Here is a 19,538-nt window from a genome sequence, read left to right on the forward strand (position 1 = left end):
GCACGGAAAACTGAAGAAGGTACTGCATGCCCACCCCAACATCTACACCATCATCCATACGTTTAAGGACATACAGAACATGAACGACATCAGCCGGATTCAGAGAGATGCAGGAGGCACCATTTAACCCCGGAAGAAGAAATACACCAACATTGACAGACGCCTGGCCACATTGAAGGACCGTTACCAGACTGGGACAACCGACCTGATGACCTATGCTGATTCAGCATCCGAGCTTCTGCATCTTGGATAGAGTGTATTGTGTTTTCTGGACTTATGGATTACTTGATTATTACAGGTTGTAAAAGGACATAATATCTAGATTTTCATACATAGTGCTAATTCAGCTTCATTTAGGGGTTTACTATTTATATTAGATAATAATCTATTTAATGCTAAAATGTGGATAATGTTTCAATATTATATATGTAATACAAATACAATTTAATAACAGACATCAGTGTATCATTGTGACATACTAAATTTTATTTATCAATTAAATATAATCTTATATGATAATCATTAAAATTATAAATAACAATTTTAAATACTAATAAGTAATAACTATTTTGTAATACTTCATATACTACAAAAATGTGTTACATTTGTATGTAAAACAAAAAAAAACTTTACCTATTTCCTTATTGATATGTAAGTATCCTATTTACAAGGACAAGTTGACATTCTTAGTTGAAACAGACTATAACTTTAACATCAAAGGATTCTTTTCATAAACACCCTCCTTTCAAGTTGGCAGAGTTGGTGTTCGGGGGATGAGCCGTATATACTACATACGGGTAATATAAACCAGGTACAATGATTACACGTAAGACTAGGTAATATTGTACTGATTAAAGTATATACACTAATTACGTGTAAGACTAACTATAGATAATCATATAAAAGTCAAGATGTACACTGATTACAGGTAACACTAGGTGATGCTGTGCTGATTCTCTTTCGGGTATACATTAACATTTTATACAATCCAAGTTAATCTACCTATGTGTACTCAGCAGTGAAGAAATTCGGTAAATTGTTAGACTTTTCTGTTACCTTTTCATATGTTAATCACCTGTCAGAAATTCATTGAGATAGTCTTTGCTTTATTAACACTTTCTATTGTAAACAATCCATATATTTTAAATGTACATATCTATATAGAAATCACAATAAAATATTAAAACATCGAAATGCTACAGAAAAGTCTGAAATAAAAAAAAATAGTAAACAACAGCATATTAGTCTTAAATTAACAGTATGTATAAATAAAAACTACAAACTGATGTAGTTGTAAACTTGAGCAGGGGAGACAACTAGTTTCATTACATTTATGGACTTCAAAGTGTTCATTAATGTAACGTAACTAGTTGTCTCCCCTGCTCAACTCTATCTGAAGGAAACTCGTAAATGATTTAGCAGAAGGAACTTTAAAATAAATTCATTGATGTCATGTACCATAATAAAAGTAATCTACGTAATCAAATGCCCAGGTTGTAAAGACTTTACATCGGAGAAACGGAGAACCAACTCAGAGTTCATGTACACAAACAGCATATTAAAATTCCGGAGTTAAATATACAAATGAGACACAATTCCAGCTATAGAAGATCATTAAAATTCACGGTACAATGTATTAAAGAATGGATCATGCGATTTCACCAGTAAGAATCAGATAATATAACTTAGTAGATGTTACGTTGTTCGATAGAAGATATATAGAAAATATCCTATCAGTGGCTGGTATTTTATAGGGATGTCCATTTGATGGATTGCATTTTTTTTATATGAAATCCTTTATAGGGATGAAATTTTTACACAGAAGATATAAGACATATCCTTTTAATGGATTACATTTTTATACAGATATCCTTTTGTGGATGACAAGATATAGATATTCTCCTTTAGAGTGGTGACAGTTTTGCATAGAAGCTCTCGTACAAGTACATGTATGCCTGTAAGAGTGACGTCCCTTTTTTACTATTGCGCGATATTTTGATTCCCATGCAAATTTTAAAGCAAATCACTTTTATAAATCCAACAATTTGGCTTTGGCTGGTTTAATGTTTAATGGTGTGCTTAGTTTAATTGATAACAATTTTCTGTCAGATGGGAATTGGGAAAGTGGGGATTGTATTAGCATTGTTCCTGTAGGTCTACTTTGTGTCAGGCGGTCTGGTAGGTCCTTGACTGTGATTAGGCCTTCGTGCTTTTGGACAAACCGAAAGTAATTTGACATCTGGTAAGTTAAGTAAAAATATGTTTGATGATATATGTGTAGGACTTTGACCAGCTTTTGTTGTGATCTGAACGATAATGTCACGTAATAAATCGACCGATCAGCAACATTAACCCACTAGAACCTGTATCTGGAACGTAAACACCACAAGCAAAATTCCTAGTAAATTGGCATGGATTTTGCTGGTGTTATTTACGTTCCAGATACAGGTGCTTGTGGATCAAGTAACATGCACTTTATAACTGTATTCATCGACGAAAGGTCAACAACGAAAATATTAAATCTCGTTCTGGAGGAATTATATCGGCTGATATGTTTGCCATGTCTAGATCTGTCAGTTTACATATACTGCACACCTACACTCTTTTTACACCATATATGTATTTTGAGATACCTGTACACACTTGCATTGTACGAATATAAGTTTTCTGGATGTTCAGTATTGACTATTGACAATGTCATGTACATACGTGTACAATCTTTCATACAATTTACGTTAGTTATGACTATCTCTGCTAAATTAATTTTGTTTTGGTTTCAACCCAGAAAAAAAATCATAATCGTGGAGAGATGGTCAGAACCCTCCAGACTAAATGCAAATGTGTACATGTATATTTTGTACAAAAGACTAGATGTATGTGTTTGCCTTCAAGCTTCACACAGGAGAGACATTCTCTCCAGTAAGCTTTGGTTTGCAGGTTTAATCCCATGTAGAGGCCCACAACATGTACATGCTTTCCTATTACAGTTGGTTATACAGGCCATTCCAAGTTTAACTACATTGTATAAGGAAACCAAGAGCTACATGTATAGACTTTGTTTGAGCAAGAGAACCAGGTCTGATGATGTTTTCAGGATGAATGCATTTAAAAAGGGGGAGAAGTGTGGCCGATTCAAATTTTACCTGAACATATGATTGCCTTCTCACTTTACATTAAGAGTAGAAGGAATATCCCTAATGCATTTACTGTATATAAATAAATGCCTCACTACTTACTGTACATATAGATATAGACCTAGAAACACACTGTACATATAGATATAGACCTAGATACACCCTGTACATATAGATATAGACCTAGATACACACTGTACATGTAGATAAAGACCTAGATACACACTGTACATATAGATATAGACCTAGATACACACCGTACATATAGATATAGACCTAGATACACCCTGTACATATAGATATGGACCTAGATACACCCTGTACATATAGATATAGACCTAGATACACGCTGTACATATAGATATGGACCTTGATACACACCGTACATATAGATATAGACCTAGATACACACTGTACATATAGATATAGACCTCAATACACACTGTACATATAAATATAGACCTAGATACACAGAATTAGTTGGCATATGATTATCCTCCAACAAAACTATTATAATGATGTAGAAGAATCCATTGGACAAATATTACAACCTCCAAAAAATAATATTTTCAAAATTTGAAATTGAGAGGTGTAGTTTCCACAAGCAGGGAAGAGCGGTAAAAAAATTAATTGTCAAAATACCTGTATTGTAGAGTTTGTTGTTAAGGAAATGGGAATAATTGTTGTTATTTTGGTTAATTTCAAATGACACAATGACTTGTATGTTGTAATAGATAAACTGCAGCTGTGCATGTAGACACACCACCACAAGCATTTAGGATGACTGATCAGGAGACATTGAAGTCTCCCAGCCATGTTACCTATCTAGCATCATCACTATACCAGCTTCAGCAGCAGGGACATCTCTGTGACTGTACCATCCAGACATCCCAAGCTAGCATTAACGTTCATCAAGTAGTGCTGTTGGCTAGTGGCAGTCCTTACTTTAGAAAACAACTCTGTACAGAGGTGAAGGATGATTCAGTGAGTCAGTCCCATTCTGTCCTGGTCAAAGATTATGATTTCTTTGATGTGCAGACAGTGATACGTTTTTTATACACAGGAGAGATGCACCTTACAACATGCAGCATAGAAAAAATTCTTGCTCTATGCAGTCTCTTAGGACTTGAGAAAGCAACTAAACTCTGTCATGAATTCAGACAAAAAAACAAATGTAGTATCAACAGAGAAACAGTGAATGAATCAATACACTTTGGTACAGACCCAGCGATAGTAAATGATGTTAGACCATCAGAGGGCATTGTCATGATGCCAAGACATATGTTCCATAATGACCGGGATAGTGTGGCAACGATCACTACTGAGAAACCTGGCAGGCCACCTTCAACAGGTAGTAAAGTGGAGAGTCCTATGGTGGAGAAAAATTGTCATAAATCTACTGATTCGCAAGTTAAAACATTTTGTAAGTTTGAGGAAATGCACCAGAAGGATTCAGGCTCTCTTCTAAGTACAAAAGTAACAGGGTCTGCAGCACAAAACTTAAAGCCAAATCATCAGTTTACTCTAAGGTCTGAGGCAAAGTCTCAGAAAGCAAGGCTTGGGATTCAAAAATCTAGTAGGATGAAGACAGCACTAAGAAATGGAAACAATAAGGATCTGAAGGAGGTCAAAAGAAGAGAAAAACAACTGAAAAGAAAAGGGAAAACTTTGCAAGAAATTGTTCCTGATCATGTAGATAGAAGGCAAGCAAAAACAACAAGACATACACCAAAGAAAAAGACTCCTGATTGTGATAATCAGGAAAAATTGTGTCAGAATTCAAATATAACTAAAATTTTGCCAAAAACAGGTAAAAATTCAAATGTTAGCCAAGCTTTTAAGACAACAGTATGTAACTCTGATACAGACTCTAGATTGGAAGATGAGAAACAGAAGAAACCATTTGTTTTGAACTTTTGTCGCTTCTGTAGGATCAAGTTCAAAGACAAAGAAAAGTTTCAGGAACACAAAAAACAACTTCACTTGTTTACTTGTGATGTGTGTGGTTGGAGTTCTAATCGTGGTCTTAATCTAGCTTCTCACAAGTACAACCAGCATGGCATTCACCACAGACCAGACAAGTATCCTCTTCATCAATGTGACCATGCCGTGAGTACCAGCATTTTTTACTGTAATTAATCTTTACCACCGTCATACCCTAAGTACCCAACAAGTCAATGCATGTTAGTAAATTTATATGGGAAATATTGGCATTTTTTGCCAGTAAGACAAAGATGGAAGGTGGGATGAAATAATCATTTGTACCCCATGAGTTCTATGTTCATGTCCTTTAAGGCTGATCCAGACTGCAGGAGAGAAAGGGATTTATGTGCAAGTGGAACAAACAAAAAAAAAAAGAAACTAAAAGAATAAAAAAAAATAAAAAATAAAATAGGAATCATGAAAACATTTCCCTATACAGAGTTATGCTGTCCACAGTTAACATACAAAGCAATGCTATTCATTGTCCTGTAGGTAACAGACCCACTGACCTCGATTTAAAGAAATGTGTTTGCTCCTAGGGCTTATTGTGGAATAAACACACAGTACAAGTCAAAATAATGTTCACCTTTTAAATTCTATTTTAATTTCTTCAGATTTAAGTGATCTGTTTATCAACATTTGAAAATGTGTTACGGGAAACTGAGGTCTTCAATATGCCATATTCTAGTAAATGATTTTAATGAGATGAAAAATTCATCTTAATATCGTTATGTAGGTTGTTAAAAATATGTGTCATGTTCATCCCGAGACATAAAATATTTTGTCACAGGGTTTTAATTATGATGAATATAGTATTTTTGCGCATATTTATGACATTGCATTAATACAGAGGATTTCTGAGTAAACTCATAGTAAATGATTTTTTTTTAAGAATCATTTGCCAGTTATAAAGACTTGATTGTTCCAGGTATAAAGAACTACATGTAATTCATTTTGTGTGTTCCTTTCAGGGCTGTGGTTTTAAATCCATCTTGAAGCATAACATTACAGTCCACAGAAAGATACATTCCAAGGAGCGCCAGTTTCAGTGTGATTTGTGTAACGCAAGCTTCAAGTACAAGTCCCAGTTGATTTGCCACAGAAAAACACATGATCCAGATAATCTCTCCTTCAGGTGTAATGTATGTGAGAAAGCATTTCCTCGTCAGTCACTTCTTAATGTAAGTATCTGAAGTTTTCATGAAAATGTGTCCTTTTTTGCTCCCCCAAAATATTTGGTGAAGCGTGTTGTTGTCGCTTTTTCTGTCCATTTGTCTTTTGTCTGTCCTTTCGTGTCAAGAGCATAACTTTGTCCATAGTTTAGCAAGGATCATGAAACTTGGTGTATACATTTTTCATACAAAGACGATGAGCAGTTTACCAAATAAAGAGCCCACAACCCCTTCATTACAGAGTTATTGCCCTTTGTTAAAATTTTGTGTCTGAAGAATAGCTTTGATTACATTAATTTATACAAGCTACTAAGAAATGGTGTTTTCATTGTTCATATTAGGACAATGTGAAGTATATTCTAAAGTCAAGGCCTGCAACCCCTTAATTACAAAATCAATGCCCTGTTTTGAATTTTTTTTTTATATCTGGAGCATATCTTTGCTTGTATTTTTTTAGGATAATGAAACTTGATGTATTTGTATGCCATTCTTAGACAATGTGCAGTGTACCAATATCTACGCCTGCAACACCTTAGTCACAGAATTGTTGCTCTCTATTAAGATTTTGTTTCCAATAAAGTTGTTTTTGAGAAGCATGCATCAGTTTAATGGCTACTCTAGTTTTTAAATCAGGTTGCCCTTTTTATGAGATTGATGATGATTGGAAACTGTTGTATTTATTACAGCAATGGTAAGAAATACACAATGGAGCACACGTTTCTGAACCAATAGACAAATCATTGGTCACATATATCATCCAAAGTGATTCCTTCTTTCTTAGTTATAGGAATACCAGTGTGAAAGTATGAATGAATGAAACATGTTAGGTACACCATGCAATGACTGGTTACTGTAATGTATATCAGGATATGCAATAGTGTACATTATCATAACATTAAACATTTGATAACTCAAGCGTTTTAAAGTAGGAATATACTACATGACATACAAACTGACTATAAAAGGAAAATAACATTCTGTGACTTTGTTTTTTATGTCAATTTGTCTAATTTGTTTACTTTTCATATGACAAGAGAATAACCAAATTCTAATATTGAAAAATCATGCTGTATTGTAGAGAAAATATTGAAGTTTTGTGTGAAGGACAGTCTTTTGATGTCTTGATATGTGATAATATGGGAAACTCTATACAGGAAATACATCTACTGATTAACTACTGGTGAGGACATTTAATAATATATTGTTATACAATGATGGAAATAAATTTAATAAGGATGTAAAAAATATATATGTAATATATGCAATTGATGATCATCAGAAAGTGGGTTGTTCAAATCACCTTTCAACTGAGGCCATTTTGTTATTGCTATCTATTTAGGAGTACATCAAATTAGATTCACCTTGGTTCCTACTTGTGCGTTGATTATTTTGGAACTGATTGGATAAAGAAAATGGACGGCAGATGACCATTTTGAATTTTAACATTTAAAGTTTGTTATTACTATTTTTAAGGAAATTTTGCATTGGAAGGATCATTTTCAATTTCTGTGTGTGTTTCCCCTGTGGCCCCTAATTAAGGCTTTTCACTACCTGGTGAAAGTGAAAAGCCCTGTTGTTTTTGTTCTGTTTCTTATTATTCTTATTATTATTATTCTTATTATTCTTCTTCCAATATTGTGGGTTCGTAATCTTTTAAATTGTAAAAGCTAGACATACAGTCTATTCACTTTTTTGTAGATACGTATATGAAGTTGTCGATGCCGATTTTTTAAGTAGGTCAAAAATCCAATATGGCCGCCATGACATCATAAGTTAAAAACAGCAATATCTCGAAAACCATTGATTGAGTTTGTGCAATAATATTATTTGTAGATAATTTCTTCATCTAACTTTTATTCATGCCATTTTAATACAAAATATGTCAAATAAAAAAGCTCGCTGTGGGGTAAAGTTTTCAAAATTTAACAATTTTTTTTTTCAATTTTGAATTTTCTTGAAATTTTCTTCATCAGATTGATGCAGAATGTCCTTCTGATGAATTAAGTGTTTTCAGTTGTTCTGAAACGTTTACCATTTCCGCTGTACGCCATTTTGAAAATTTCCTTGATCTTTTAAAAATGCCGACAAATAGGAAAAACTCGTTCTAGATCAATATTGATGGGCTATATTTTATCAAATTGTTACAGAGAAGATTTCCCCAGATGTCTTCTACCATTTAGTGACATTTACAAATTCATCGGAAAAACAAAATGGCCGCCATGATGTCATTTCCGATTTTACCTAAAAAGCCGTAACTCAGGAACTGTTTAAGCTAGTGACCTCATTTGTAATCATATTATGTTAATTAAAAATAAAACACTTTTCACAAGAAAAAAACTTGGATCAATGATCAACTTCCGGTTTTCGGTATGGGTCAAAGTTCAAAAGTGTTATTTTCAGTTACAAACTTTGACAAACTTCTTCTCAAGTTCTGCAAAGCCTTGAGTCTTGATATTTCATGTGTAAGATGTCTGTTTAATTATCTATCAAGTTTGTTAATATAAATGACCTTGACCCACTTTCAAGGTCACAGGGGTCAATTATGTAAAAATCGTTAAATGGTAATTTCTCCATTCTTAAGCTGCCCAAAGTCTTCAACTTTCAACATAATTATTCTGTGGACATTTCCTGTTGATTGATGTAAGAGAAACGTACCTCAAAATTCAACTTTCTGTTTGCGGTAGGGGGTGAAATTTGAAAAGTGCTGTTAAGGGTACCAATCTTTGAAAAACTTCTTCTCAAGTTCTGAAAGGCCTAGAAGCTGTATATTTCACATATAAGAAGCATATGTAACTGGCAACAAAGTTTAATAATATAAATGACCTTGACCCACTTTCAAGGTCACAGATGTCAATTAACTAAAAATCGTTAAATGACAGTTTCTCAATTTCTAGAAGGCATACAATGATGAAAATTAAATATAAACCTTCTGTGGAGACTTCCTAGTGATTGTAAATAGAAAAACTTCCCTGAAAATGAAAAACTTCTGGTTTCCGAAAGGGGTCAAAGTTCAAAGATACAAAATAGTGTACCAGTGTTCAACAATCTTGTCAAGTTTCACAAGGTCTAGAGAACTAATATTGGGAATATATTGATCATCAGATGTTAAATCATAAGGCTTGCAAATATGAATAACCTTGACCGACATTCAAGGTCACAGGGGTCAAATATGTTTGAACCTTTAAAATGTGTATTTCTTCGTTATTATGTACTTATATCTCCTTAACGTTTCAAGATACAAAGTTCATCTTTGGATATGTTGTAGAGACTAACAAACAAGGAAACTTTCTCATATATTGTTATCAGGATAAATGTCAACTTCCGGTCAACTTGTCGCCAAAAAAGCGAAAAGCCCGCAAAATTGTTAACAACAATTTCTAGTTTGAATTTAGGACTGACTCAAAAGAAGAGAAAAGATGAACCATGGATGACCTACATGTATAGCCAAATTTTAACAGATGAAAAGTTGTTATTTTTCAAGTTGCACAATCTAATATGGTTCCCATGGAAACCATCTGTTGGGTTTAAGTTGTTCTTTCTGCTGCTGTGCCTTCACCATTAATCCTGAACAGCATTTAATTGTTGCCTTGTGTAAGGGACATCTTAGAAACGGTCTACGGAGCTTATATTTCACATTATTTGAGAAATGTTAATTTCCATTTTTTCATCATTTTTCAGGTAGTATTTTATTATCACTTAATGAAAATGTCTGATCTAATGCAGGCCCATACTAAAAATGTTCATGAGCAGAATGAACTTTGTCACCTCTGTCCATGGAAGAGTTCCTCCCGTCGAGAACTGCACATTCACCTTTATCGTGTACACAACACGCCTCTGCCAAAGAACTTTAAAATGTAAGTCCAATATTTTGCAGATACCAATGCAATGTAGCTGATTTAATGTACCAAGTCTTCTATGGCCCAGCCTTTCTGTTTATCTTGAATTTCTTAATGTTAGCCTATTCTTTTGTCACATAATGTCAGATGCAATTTTTCTCTGTTTGGAATGGAATAAATCTAAGTATCAAAGTATAAAAAAAAGAAAATACAACAGAATTGAGTTTGTATTAAAATTAACTTTGTAAGTTCCATATGACTATTGATTGTAATATCCAGAGAAAAGAGGAAGTTTTAAAGTCATTTGATGCTAATTAATGCCAAGATTTATTGTAGTCAAATCGTCTGGTTGATATTAACATATAATGTGGTTCAGATGGCTCCATTGTACAGTAGATAAAAGGTTTTCTATTCAATGTTGATTTTAAACTATAAGACATATTATACCCCTGGTATGTGCAATGCATTTCAGTATACTTACATTTGTCCCTCACCATCCTATGACAACAGCACTAGACAGTTGATTGTCCCCGACCATCCTATGACAACAGCACTAGACAGTTGATTGTCCCCGACCATCCTATGACAACAGCACTAGACAGTTGATTGTCCCCGACCATCCTATGACCACAGCACTGAACAGTTGGTGTAATCATGGGTCAATAAGTGGAACTTATTCTGCAATGTTGTATTGTCACATTTAATGTTTTTGCCAGCCATTCCATGTTTTAGCTTTTCCTGAAAAAATTCACTGAAATAACAGGCATCACATATATGAGAAGGATTTTTGCTAATTGTTACCAGATATTCAATCAATACTGCCAAAATGTTATTGGCTATGTAAATATGAACTATGCAGTATTTTATTAATATAATTGCAGTTGATATGTAATATAATTAAAGAAAATTAAGATGCACTTCTGTTAAATCTTTCCTTAACCCTATTGGATTCTCGTAGGTTATTACAGTTATAATGAATATAAAATTTATAATTACATCAGGAAAACACTTTGATGTAATGACCATGTTAATATTGTAGATTCCAGTGTCATCACTGTGATTACTACACCTTCACCAGCATCAGCTACAGGAGTCATCTGGACCTTCATTCTGGTGAGAAATTTATATCCACTGTCTTTGCAATAAGTGGAGTAACTCAATTTGTTCTTCGTTTTGTGATAAAGTGTCTGGATGACCTACATGCATGGCCATTTTATTTTGTCCTCATTGCTGTTTTGCCATGTGTAAAATTTTAACAGACCAAGTGTTGTTGTTTTTCAAGCTAATGCACAGCCTAATATGGTTGTCATGACTGTTATCTTGAAAAAGTGTATTTTAAAATTCTTCTGAAGTGTTCCATTGGTGCTGTTTAGCTGAGAATTAATAGAGATGTTAAGGAAAGGAAGTCAACAATGTGTTGTCATTTTTCAGACTTGTCAAAATTTTGATATGCAGTCATGGTAGCCATTTTGTAACATGTTTGTTCAATCATGGTTTCCCATTTTTGGGTGAAATTTTTTATGGATTAGGAGAATATTCAGGAGCTCCCTCAGAAATATCAAAATTGGCTTAACATTTTGTGCATTCATTTAATGATATACAACTAATTTCATGATATACTTATAAAATGAATGTGCCATTCAACCAAATTTGTTGTGGGGTTCAACAGTGTTAGGCTTTAAACAAATACATATATTTAAGTACACTGAACTGTTCTGAAACAGATAAATAACAGAAAAGATGAGAAAATCCACTGAAGAGTACATATCATGATTACACTGTGTAAAGATCCCTCAAGGATCTCTCATTTTTTTAATGGTGTTAGTTATGGTATGTCACAGTAGTAACATTTAATGTATCTGTCCAGCTGATCCTGAGCTGACATGATAGATAGAGGATATTTTACATTGTTTTTCTGTGATTACAAATATATTTCATGAGTATGGCTATGTTTTGGTATCTTTCATGTTTGTGCAGCTCAATTCAAGATACCAATTAAATTACCACACAGTACTGGTAATTTGCAACATGAGTCCTAAGTTTCCATTGTAACAATAATATTGATTGATATTTATCTTACAAGATGAAATGCTTTCTCCCCTTGTGTTTTCAGTTTTCATCAATTAATCTCTTTGAAAGTATTTTTTTATTGCAGTAAAAATGATACTTCTCAATTCAATAATTTTGTATATGATACATATAAAAATGTTTTTAAAAAAGTGATGTATGATGGGTGTGCATGTATAACTTCAACATTCTATATCTGATAGATAATAATTATAAGTGTAAGGAGTGTGGAAAGTTACTGAAAACAGAAATGAGGCTGTATGTCCATGAGCGGAAACACAAAGGTATGTATTGTGAACATTTTATATAGTATCAAGTGGTTTTAATGTTGTTTTTCACAATTTTTTTTAGATATTTAGATGGAGACATCTACAGAAAAATAAAGCAGCTTGTTAGGGAAATTAATTTGATAAGTGATCATGTTAGTTTACTTTAATGTAATGTCAGTGCTAAACACCTTAGTTTGTATTGGAACATTTTCAATGATAGGTCTTTAAATTTGCTCAGGGTTTGAATTTGATCAATGGTCAGCTGTTGTAATTTAAACCTCTTCTGATTAAGCCCTGAAATACCATATTTGGAAATTATCCTGGCATGGTGTGTTACCTGATGGCTTTGGGAGGGTCATAGCATTAACATAGAACTAATGTATAACTTCATTGGTACCTTACGTACACATCCATAAAACTAAAATTACATATAATGGGAAGACAAAGTCATCTCTTGTATAAACTATGCAGGTTTCATACTGCAGTCTTTCCAGAGTAATTGCCCTTATCTTCAAGAGTTTTTTTCTAATTTATTTACAGATTTTACACTACACTTAGTCACAATTTGTGTATCAATTTTAAGCCAATATTTCTGGCATCATCTTTTTGCTTGGAATGGATTTGGGCAGAAGCATGCTTGGATGATGGGATATCAAAAGTTTTAGGGGACAAATACCTAAAAACCTTTAAAGAAATTGTGCTGTAAACAGAGAGATGTATGGTTCATATTTGTCCTGCAGTGGGCTGAAATGAAGTGAATAACTGTGATCATAGACTTATGGTCTTGACATATACAAATTGGTTAATTGTTTTAAAGAAAAGGCCTATATGTTACATTGATGTTTAACTTGTATGGAGGGGATGCATATGATTGCTTTTCAGTTCTTTTGGTCAAAGGTCATATGATCTTCCACTAAAATAGGATCACTGTAACTCTTTGGTTTCCCTGCAGGGTAATCGCTTCTGTTCTTATTGACCTATTAAGACCAAGTTTGGTAAGGAAGTTGATGTTGTCATGGCATTCAAACCAAGGTTCCAAAGTGGTCAAAATTTAAGCATGATCCAATTTTAGTGACATTTGGTATTATATCTCAGACATATAATGTATTAGTTCAGTGAGAGCATGACTTTGTATGTTCATTTGCCAACTTTCATTTTAAGACCAGATCTTCTGCTTTCATTGGCCAATCAAGCCAAATTTAGTAATCTAGGTTGTATACAAGGAGTGTATGTGTAAGGGAAGCATTTTACTTGTAGAATGTGAAGTTGGTTTTTTTGGGGTTTTTTGTGTTACCTCCCTTTGTTCATATTGCATATTGTAACAGAATCATGGGTGTGCCAGACTGTTATTGCTCACTAAACTAGAAATCTTTCTTGTGGAGGAGACATAACCATCCTTGCTTTTAATGTATAATCACAATAACATCCAACATCATCGTCTTTCAGCGGAAGTAAAATTGATTAATTGCTCCTATCCAGATTGTGACTACAAAGCCAAATCAAAAGCAACATTGAAAATTCACCAGGATGCAAAGCATTCAGTAAGTTTTGAAATATGTTTCGTTTTTGGTTTTAATTTCTGTTGTTCGTTTCTTCGGAAGCTTCCTCTGAAGAAACTGGCAGATTAATTTCAGCCAGTCCATTGTACAATCAATCAGAGGACATCTATTTTTTGTATTCAACGAGATGTTCAATTAGATGTTCAGTATTGTACCAAGGTCCAGTGGAGTGGTATGTGGTCAAGTGAGAAAACGAAAACATGATCTTTAAAAATATACTTATCCTAATGCCTAAGACAGTATGTATTACGCATTTGACCTAAAATAATGCTAGGGATGGAGGAGTCTCAGATTAGGATGATAGAGCTGCTTGAATGTATATTATATGCCATATCTTATGTCTCTTGTACATTTGTATTCAAAGGTTAATCTCACCTTGGTGTTCTTTACAGCCCTTCTTATAATCTTGTGGTAGATAGGCTGGTTCAAAAGTGGTAGTGTAGTATTTTGATTACAAATTTCCATTTGATATTTGATATTATTGAAGTGAGATGAACTTACATGCATGTGTAAACAGACATCAGCTGTACCACCTCTAATGTTACAAGATGGATTTAATTTTCAGAAATTGAACATTTTGCCTCCTTAAGGTTTTTAACTTAACATCTGGTCTTAAATACTATATTTGAGGGATTGACACAGTTTGTTTTAGATATTAAAGGACATTGGTATAAAAATTGTAACCAGATTTAGACATCAATAAGACTGTAAGATTTATAAATTTTTCATATATTAAATTTGTGTAACTATTGAAACCACATTAGACATTAAAAAGACTTATAATATTTACAAACTTTTCATATATTAAATTGATATAACCCAAAAGTGAGAGGGCCATTAATGGTAAATGATTCGAATGTTCCATGGACTTCCTTATACCTGTGACAGCATGGTGTTAACTCCAGACTGGTGTAATAAAGTTGAGAGTATGCGAGAATCATTCCTACTCCATAAACTAATAAGAGGGAAAGTGTATCATTTTGTTTTTCAATTTTGATTCCTTTAAGACTTGACAGTTTCGAATGATAATTGGTTTAAACATTGCTAGAGATAATTTGTATAGAAGTGAAGTTGATATAACCCCTCTACATAATGACTGACTTGGACATGTTAAATAATGATGGTTGTACATTTTTTAGACAGATTGTTACTTTCAACATTTTTTTTAAGAAAAGAAAAAAAAATTCCATATTTTATATAAAACATCAGTTGAGATTGATTAACATGTGATTTATCTAACCAGACATGGGGTTACATTACGTAATGGTAATTAGGGGAAAACCCTTTGTTTTAAAAGCCATCTCAATCTACATCTAAAATATTGCATATATTGCAACTACTGTACCACATAAAACAACTGGATAAGACATGGAATCTGAGTAGATATTTTTATAAAGAATAATTGTAAATGGTTTTAAACAAAATGACTTATAGTGAAAGTAGAATGAGTCAACATTGGGTAAACGTGAAATGGTGAAATATGTATCGTCGTTTTGTGTATTCTTGGTGTAAGAATTTTGATGTAACTTTGTTCTGACGAAGCCCAATTTTGGGAAAACTGGTCGACAATAAATTGATGAACCCGACGTCTTTGCTCGTTGTGACTGATTTCTACTACCGAAAATGATCTATTTGTTTCACATTATTGTATTGTTATTTTATTCTTCAAATCTCCTTGCTTCTTTATATTAAGACGACTGTATTGATGACCTTTTGTTGACTATATCAATTTAGGAAAAAAATCTGTAACTTTTTTATTTTATTTTATTTTTTTTTTTTCTAGATTTTTTACTCCTTGTAAGCTTAACACAGAATAAGGTGATATGCTTCCAAAGAAGTTTTCCTGATTTTAAACATCTTTAAAGTGTTGTCATATGTCCATTTTTATATTTTCGATTATCATTGCTGTTCACGTCACTTATCAGTTTAAGTAATTCTTTTATTTTTTGTCAAATGCTTGTCAATTTAATACAGAATTTTAATTTTCCAGGACTATAAGCCATTCCAGTGTCATATTTGTGGCTTTCGTTGTAAACTGAAGGGCAACTTAGACAAACACTTGCGTAATCGTCACAAAATGGAGGTAATGACAACCACGAAACTCTGGGATAAAGTCATGAAAACTGGCCAGGGTTACAACAGCATTGTTGACAGACTCAAATCCTTCAAATATAAAGGAGCTATTGGCATGGCAAACGAAGGTGACATAGAGATAGAACCAGAAACAAATCTTGAACATGGGAAGGAAATTGTGCAGAATAATTGCCATGTGGTATCAACTAGTTTCTCTGAATTAAATGCAGTTGTGAACGAGATAGCAAATACATCTTCAGAACAATGTGTATCTGACGGGCATTATAGACAAGATAATAAATGTTTGGTGAAGGAGACTGAAATACCGACAAGAAATAGACGTACACAGAAATTAACAACTGTAGAAGAGAAGTGCAACCTAGAGCAGCACCTCATAACAGACAATAATATAATGTATTCAAATATAGATATATCCCTAAGTACTAATGAATCAGACTTTGTGGGCACTGAACAACAATTTGTATTGGGATTCAGTCCGAATATTTAACATTCGATAAGATGTTTAGTGTTTATCAACATTTTATGTGCGAGTAGTGTTCATCCTGTCATTACATTATCTGTTGCATTCTTTGGTGTTCTTTGTTGTATTTTATATGCACTCAGTGCTAATCAGTTCATAATCTGATCTTAAGCATTCTTTGGATGCAGGGGAATCAATTTTGTATAAACAGTATAAACTTAACCCCCTTGGAAGTAGCAGTGGGGTCCAATAGGGGAAGTCTAGAAAAATCTTAAAAATCCAATTCCTCCTGTACGGATGGTGGGATTTTGCATTTTTGCATTTTTCGGTTGAAGGGAACCAGTTTTGCCCACATTTTATCTGAAATATTATTTGTGGAAGGAGAAACATTTCTGTATCAATGAAGGATCTTTGGCAGGAGGGATGGGGCTCAGGTGGGGAAATATAAGTTGTTTAAAAAATTTACCATGTCTTTTTACAAGTTTTGTGAGAAGAAATTTTTATGAATAATGAATCTGACTTCTGTTTGACCATAAGCCCTGGACCAAATAGGGAGATTATTTCAGAAATTTCAGAAAACAAGGAGCAAAACACCAGATCATTAAACAAATCAAGGAAACCAAGGTGTTGGCTCTACCTTAGCCTTGTTAAATCCAATCTTGTATTAAAAGGTGTTATTCTCTTGTGTGTCTTTTGTACAATTTTTATGAATGATGTGGAACTACCAACTTGAAAAAGGCAGCCAGTGCAACATAGCAATAAGGAATTCTACGACTCTAAAGACATGCCGACTTAATTTGAATAAAAAAGAATCATTTTTGTGTCTTAAATAGCATGACATTTCACTACTATAGAGGTGAATCCCAGTTTATATGGCTATTCACCAGTGAAACTAGAGGGGAGAGGGGATATATTCCTCTGTTACAGTCCGTCAATCTCCTTTGTCTCTGATAAATGTTGTCAACGCTTTAGTGACATCATTCCTGAAGGACTTTTCATCAAACCCTAGACGATTATTAAGCATTAAAATGCCTTCAACAAGTTTGAGTTTCAGAGTTGTTAGAACAATGTCAATTTAAGTGTTATCGTTTGAATTGCAGAGTTGAGACGTTTGGTCAATGTCAAGGGCATTGTTAGTATTTCTTAGAAAATTGTCAGTGTTCTAATGTTTTCATTCCTTGAGAAATTCTTAACAAACTTCACACTCTTAAAAAGCATCAAAATGCCTTGAATAAGTTTGAGATTCAGAGGTTTGGTCTTAAACATCATTGGGGGCTGAGGATCATTTTTCTAATTCAGAAATCTGGGAAAGGAAAGGTAGCCAACAAAGTATTTTTGATTTTCGACCTTGTCAAAGACTTTGACACGGCAGCCAGGGAGGCCATTCTAAAACATGATTGCGTAATCATGATTTTCCTGTGCAATACCTTTTTATACTTACATACTTCTCACCAAAACTACCATCTGCATCATGGAAACAGCTTTTTAGTAAGAGTTCATTCAAAGTAGAAAAAATAACCCTTCTTCCTGCTGAAAGTTTTGTAGTAAGATGACCGTTAAGGCCCATGGACCTCTTGTTTTTCATATATCTATAATCTCGAATTGAATTCTCAGTCTCCAATTTCTTTATGGAAATGACAGTGGACGATTGTCTTTCTCTTGAATACCAAACAAAACCTGACAGGTGTATCTGTGAAGCTAATCACTCAAAAACCCTTACCCAAGTTTAATTTGTAAGCGATAAGTGAGAGGGTTCTTACTATTGGAAAGATTCATACAATTACTGGCCAGTAGACGAAAAATCAGACGAAGTGCACATATAATTTAACTCTTTTATTGAATCAATTACATGCAAGACAACCAACTCATCGTCAATGCTGCTAGCTAGACGTTTATCTGCAAGAATAGAAATAAATTAAAATGAAAATACGGCTCGTTTCAGAAAATATGTCCAACATTTTTATCTACATTTCTTATATGTATATATGTATATATATCTTTTTTTTTCTTTGCAAAAAATCAATTATATGAAATAAAAAATCAAAGAGAATATATGTCATCATAACTTGCTAAGATATAATTAGGACGAAATCTGCCATGTATGACCATTATGACGTCATTTGGGACATCATCAAAAAATCAGGTTTCAGGGAATTTTGTCAAAATTAATGTAATTCATATTGTTGTGAAATATTCTTCTTCCGGATGCCACATCTTTTAACTAGAAATGAGATTTTATCTCCAGGTTTTGATAACATGGAACAATTACGGACAGAAAAAAAGGACTCATCTGGATGAACAAAATTTAAGAAATTATGGAAGCGTAATAAAAGACTTGGAGGCATATTTTGTTTCCCATATGAATGCATATACAATCAAACTCTGATGAAGCCGACTTTACGCATGATTGGCGTAAAACGTAATTCTGGGAAACAGAAATCCATTACATAAACGTTTTGGAAGCACATACAAATGTAGTTCTGGAATTATTGGACATTCTTTTATGAAGCGGATGGCGAGACAACAACTATTGAAATCTAGGCGTGATTTGACAATGATAAAAAAATTTGTTGCTGAACTAATACGAATAAGGATCAATATGAATGAAGTGTGGTTTCGGCGATACTGGCGCGCTGGAGGAAACAGGAGTACCCAATTAAACCCACGTGGTCGTGCAGGTTACCCCAAAGCTTTTTCACGTCCGTTCCGAGAATCGAACCCCGAACTGCTAGGTGTAAAGCGAGTTCAGCACCACTGCGCCACCCAGATGATGAAGGTTTCTCGTCTCCGTTACTCTGTCCGCCACCCGACTACCCGAGATCTTTATACCACTGCCCCACCCAGATGATGACGAAGGTCTCTCGTCTCCGTTACTCTGCCCGCCATCCGACCACCCGAAATCTTTATACCACTGCACTCTTACATTGAATGACCCCCACCCTTACCCGAGTTACATCCGTTAGA

At 33.8% G+C, this 19,538-nt stretch overlaps 1 protein-coding gene across 1 annotated transcript; it reads left to right on the plus strand.

Annotated features, from left to right (window-relative positions):
- Positions 1–3,880: 3,880 nt before the first annotated feature.
- On the plus strand, positions 3,881–16,682 carry LOC132558564 (zinc finger protein 37-like). The gene is made up of 7 exons (XM_060223148.1): positions 3,881–5,243; positions 6,089–6,298; positions 10,013–10,143; positions 11,165–11,238; positions 12,396–12,476; positions 13,908–14,002; positions 16,011–16,682. The coding sequence occupies exons 1-7, from the start codon at positions 3,915–3,917 to the stop codon at positions 16,599–16,601; spliced, it is 2,511 nt and encodes an 836-aa protein (XP_060079131.1). The 5' UTR covers positions 3,881–3,914; the 3' UTR covers positions 16,602–16,682.
- The last annotated feature ends 2,856 nt before the right edge of the window (positions 16,683–19,538 follow it).

Source organism: Ylistrum balloti, unplaced genomic scaffold (assembly GCF_031769215.1).
Source record: "Ylistrum balloti isolate Yb309-2 unplaced genomic scaffold, AGI_CSIRO_Ybal_v1 Utg370796, whole genome shotgun sequence".
Taxonomy (NCBI): domain Eukaryota; kingdom Metazoa; phylum Mollusca; class Bivalvia; order Pectinida; family Pectinidae; genus Ylistrum; species Ylistrum balloti.